The sequence below is a fragment of the Nanorana parkeri genome, unplaced genomic scaffold, assembly GCF_000935625.1.
Source record: "Nanorana parkeri isolate BGI_ZX_2015 unplaced genomic scaffold, ASM93562v1 scaffold252, whole genome shotgun sequence".
Lineage (NCBI taxonomy): Eukaryota > Metazoa > Chordata > Amphibia > Anura > Dicroglossidae > Nanorana > Nanorana parkeri.
This window is the reverse complement of record NW_017306520.1, coordinates 497572-502619: the sequence shown is the minus strand read 5'-3', so window position 1 is coordinate 502619 and position 5048 is coordinate 497572. Positions and strand designations below refer to the sequence as shown.

The window sequence follows — 5048 nt, the reverse complement described above, 5'->3', positions numbered from 1 at the left end:
TCCCTTTGTGCTCCTGTCACAGGGAAGCTGCTCGTCGGGCTCCACTGTCTGCTCGTCACAGACGAGTGGACGAGTGGATTTTTCGAGCCCTGGATATATATATATATATATCTCTATGTGTGTGTGTGTGTGTGTGTATATATATACACCCACACAATTAAGTTATGTTTTATAATAGACTAGTATAGCTGTATAATATCCTCGAATGAATAAAACACCAGGGAGGGAATCTATCTGACATGAGGAAAAGCAAGGAAGTGTATGATAAGTATCTGTTCATTTTCCATAGTCCCGCCTTATCTTATGTCTGCAGGCTTATGGAAAATAAGCTAAAGGACTGAGAAGCAGGGCGACATTCCCTATATAGTGTTTAATAAAGGTAGTTGGAGAGCTTCAACTGGCTGTGCTCACCATGTCGATGAGACTTTGGAGTAGGAAGTATAGAAGGGTGCCATGTCCCGAAGAAGTAAGAATTGTTGAATGAGCGCTTACATTTTCAGAAAGTAGAAAGCCCATTGATGCCTGGGCAAGTTGAATAGTCCTGACAACCCACGATGAAATAACTCTGGATGAAGCAGTTTCACCCTTTTCTTGGCCCTATAGGCAGAACAAGGAACATATCAGATGTACAAAAGGCCTTTATTCTCTACAGGTATGGGGACTAGATCAAATCTGCCATAGAAGAGCTCATCTGGTGTAGAGTCTTAGGTGATAAAGATAAGCAAACTTATTTACAATGGAATTTAAAGGATAATTGATTCCACACTAGCTGCAGCTAGAGGTCAGTGAGGGCTTGTTTTAAAGCTCATTTACAGCTTGCTTAGAATATAGAAATACTTTGATGCCCATTGGCAGACCACTGATTCACTTTAAGGCAACTAGAAAAAAAAAAAAAAGAGATTAATAGGGGATGAAGCAGAAATTACTTATTAAAAAAAAAACCTGATTTTGTTTTTCTACTTTTAGGTTAACATTGTAATTAGCTGTGAAAATCTATTCTATAAATCAATATTCTTTTAACAACTGACAGGTGCTGACATTTCTTTATAGCAGCTGTGCTACACAGATCAGGAATTCAGCTGTCAAAATGACAGCAGATTCACGTGCAGACATGTGCTTAGTGAGCAATGACTAAGATATTCGAGATACATAGGTTTTTAACTGATTAAAGATGAAACATAAACGCCAAGCCTTTCAAATAATGTTACCTATAATATCTACAAACCAAACATATGATCTCTTGACCACCTTGGAGCTAAAAGTGGTGTAAGGCAGTCATGTTAAACTGGTGTTTCTTGGACTGCATGTGGTCCTTTTTTGTGGCAGTCAGACAATCATCAAGTCAGCGTTATCTTATCCTCTATTTAAATCTGCAGTTGCCATTATGCTGCAGATGTAACCAGTTATCACAAGAGGTATACTTGAAATAGTTGCAGATACTACAGTGTATTTACAGCATATTCCGGATCCAGGAACAGCTGATGTGCTGAGCAGCTACCTCTGTGCTGTTATCACACAGCAAGTTGCATGCTTAGCACGGTTGCCATTCAGGAGGATGCCTAATATTTTTTTGATTGAATACTAGGCACTCTCTGATTGGAGCTGGAGGGGGATGTATCTGTATTGGACCTGAATATTGCAGCACAAGATGGTTTTGCTATTTTTTTTTTTTTAGTGGGCTATTCATTTTATCTCAATATTACTGGCTTGAGTTCTGCTTTAAATCTGTGTGTTTAGTTGCATTTTAAGGAAAACTTAAACTGAACAGGGCCCCAGGCTGTGGATAAAGGCCATGCTCACTTATGTAAATTTTCTGTTGAATACATAAGATATTTTATGGATTCTTTTTCTAAACAAAAATGGTTCTTCTTCCAGTCCAAGAGCAAACCAACCCTCCACTTTTGCATAAGGGTTTTGGGTTTCCCTGTGGCCCTCTTTGAGGTTGTTCTTTATGTTCAATATAACTCCAGACTGTTGCAACTCAACATTCTGGTCACATAGGACAGGCAGCCTCAGTCTCTGGACCACTGCATTTGCCTGACCTTCAAAGCCAGGCTTGCCTTGGTCTGGTGGACCACGTGTTTAGTGCTGGAAATGGGAAAAGCTTTACTCCCTATGAAAAGGATAGAATGTCCTCATGATGAACACCAACCTTGGTACTTTCTCACTGCAAGGGACTTGGTCGCTGAAGGAAGCTGGTCGTCCGTCTCAGTGTTCTTGAACTCATTGTAATTCAGTTCTCCCTTCAATACTGGAACTTTCAACTCCGAGGTCACCCGAGAAGGGTTCCACTGCACAAGTCCACATCAGTGGCTTACATCAACCATCAGGGAGGAACCAGAAGTCTCAGTGAGCCCTCCCGGGCTGTCTGGATTTTCTGTCCCAAGGACCGGTTTACATTCATGCTTCTTTGTCGCTGGCTTTAATGACCTGGCTAATCCAGCTCCTGATGGATAGGGCCCTATTCAGTTATGCCTACACTCTTAAAGGCTAGAATGTCTACTTCTTGCAAAGTCTTCCATCACATCTAGAAAATGTATTTGCTGTGGTGTTAGGCCAGGAATTTCCATCCCAGGAATTATTCCGTGGGACATATCCTGTGTTTTCCCCAGTCTGGTCTGGATCAACATCTGGCCTTAAGTACCCTCCCTTGAGAAGGCTTTTGTGAGTGTCGCTCTGGGTGTCGCTCACATTGTTCTCCCTGTGCGTTCCACAATCACGCCGTGGGATCTTAACCTGGTTCTGTCAGCTATCTAAAAACCACCCTTTGAACCTCTTGGGGTTGTTCATCTGTCTATCCTTACTTGTAAGGTTGCCTTTCTCATTGCCATCACTTCTGCGGGGGAGGTTCATCAGTTGGCGTTTTTAATCTAAAAAGAACCCTTTCCTGTGCTATACAAGGACAAGGTTGTTCTGAGGCCTTTCACCTTAACCAGTATTTTGTTCTACTATATCTTTGTCCTGCTCCTAAACATCTTAAATAGATTTTCCCCCACAGTCTGTACGTGGTGCGCACTTCTTCAAGTTTTTCTCTCAGCTACAGCTCCCTTTCATCAAACTGACCATCTTTGCCTTTCCTGAAGGTCAATTTAGGGGATAGTCTGCTTCTTGTCCCACTATCGCTAGGTGGATTTGTCAGATCATCATTCAAGCCTATGACCTCAGGGGTAAGGTACCCCCTTTCCTGACCAAAGCACACTCCACTAGATCTGGTAATGCTTCATGGGCTTTTCAGATCGTCAAGGCTACCACCTGGTTTTCTGTTTAAATTTTGCCAGCTGGAGGTTCAGGACTCAGCTGATGCTGGCAGCGGCTGTAAGGATCTTCAGCTTTACTTTGCCACTGTCCAATCCTCCTAAAGGTAGCAGTATAACTCAGTGTTTCCAAATGCTTTCCTGTGCCCCATAATGCATTCCAAGAAGAGGATTTTACAGGTAAGGCAAAAATCCTATTGTTTCATGCAGGACTTTGGTAAAAGCTTTATCAAATCTGGTGTAACGAGCACAATGCCTGTAAAAATAAATGTTTCTGAAAGTATGTCATGCAGTCTATCTTCTATAATATGCCAAATGTGGCTTATTAACAAAATGTAATCCTAAAACTAGAATTATCTAAGTGTCTTACATACACATGCTAATAGTGCACTTATCTAGTTGTAAAATGTGATTCTCATTCATTTCTGCAGGGCTGGAGAGAGATAAATTTGACAATAAGACTGTGTCCTTTGAGGAGCACATTAAGGAAGAGCACAATATCTGGAATTATCTGTACTTCATCGTGTTGGTGAGAGTGAAGAACAAGACAGATTACACTGGTCCAGAAAGCTATGTGGGACAAATGATAAAGGTCAGAATTACATTGTTTATTCAAAATGCTTTCAGTGTTGCAAAGGTGTTCAAAGCCACAAAATGTCAAATGATATTATAAGAGTCTTAAAGCATATTTCCACTTTTGCATTCAAATTTTAGAAAACCCCACTATATGCTTGTTGGGTTACCATTCACGGACCATACCTAAAATAATGTTTTAAAAAATATTTACTTTTCTAGCGGTTTGTTTGGAACAAGATTATACATAGGATATTATAGGTGAGCTTCTTACGCAGTGTGGAGATAAGAGAACCGACCGATGGACATTTTTTTAAATTTTACATGCATTAACATAGGACTTGAGATCTTTAACCCTTTGTTAGGACAGTCAGTCCTACACAACTAATTTACTACTGATAATGGAACTCTGCCAGCACAATACAGACAAGCTTAATTGTGGCAAAGACAGTTACCCAGTCCCTTATAAACAGGGAGAACTAAGTAGGATTTTTCAGTCATGGAGTTTTCAGCAAAGAGCATCTTAAAATGTTTAAATACATCTCACAATTGTTAAATACTTTTGTTCAAGGTTATGCCGAATGGGAACATGTAACAAACATAAAGCATGTGTTATCCCAGTTTGGCTAGAACAGTGGAAGTACACGTTAAACTGGCTATAGACATTAGAGCTCTCCTGAGATGTGTTTTTTCTGGATTTTTGGTTGATATTGTGTCTGTAGCATTTAAAAATACACTGATGATAAAAATGATAGATCTTTAATTTCTTTGTAAGTGGGCAAACTTACAAAATCTGCAGGGGATCATATAATTATTTTCCACACTGTATATATCAAACGTTTTTTTTTTTTACTGCAGCTTTAGTGTTGACGTGTGTGCATTTAAAATTTCTATTTGTCAAACATATTGTTTTTCCCATCTGTTTATGACAACGAAAGGATGGATGTGAAAATATAAACAAACTAAAGTGCATCCCCTTTTCTATAGTGAGTGGATGTGTTAAAATCTCTGTCAGGTTTTTGCAACTGTCTATGCCCCTGTTGAGTAGATTCACTTTCTCTATTCGTCCTGGCGATTATTGTCCCATGGAAAGACAGTGATGGGAAATCTAAAATGTTACAGTTGTTACCAAAACAGAAATAGTAGTAGTTATAACCATTCCCTACTTTATCCAAAATTGTAAAAAAAAAAAAAAAAAAAAGCCTTTAGTTCTCTTTTGGG

The 5048-nt window shown here is 39.6% G+C and overlaps 1 protein-coding gene across 1 annotated transcript in view; it reads left to right on the top strand.

The window, feature by feature from the left end:
- Positions 1 to 5048, top strand: part of ITPR3 (inositol 1,4,5-trisphosphate receptor type 3) — a 218399-nt gene that overhangs the window by 206461 nt on the left and 6890 nt on the right. Inside the window, 1 exon segment of the mRNA XM_018556782.1 lies at positions 3686 to 3846. Coding sequence (XP_018412284.1) covers positions 3686 to 3846 — 161 coding nt within the window.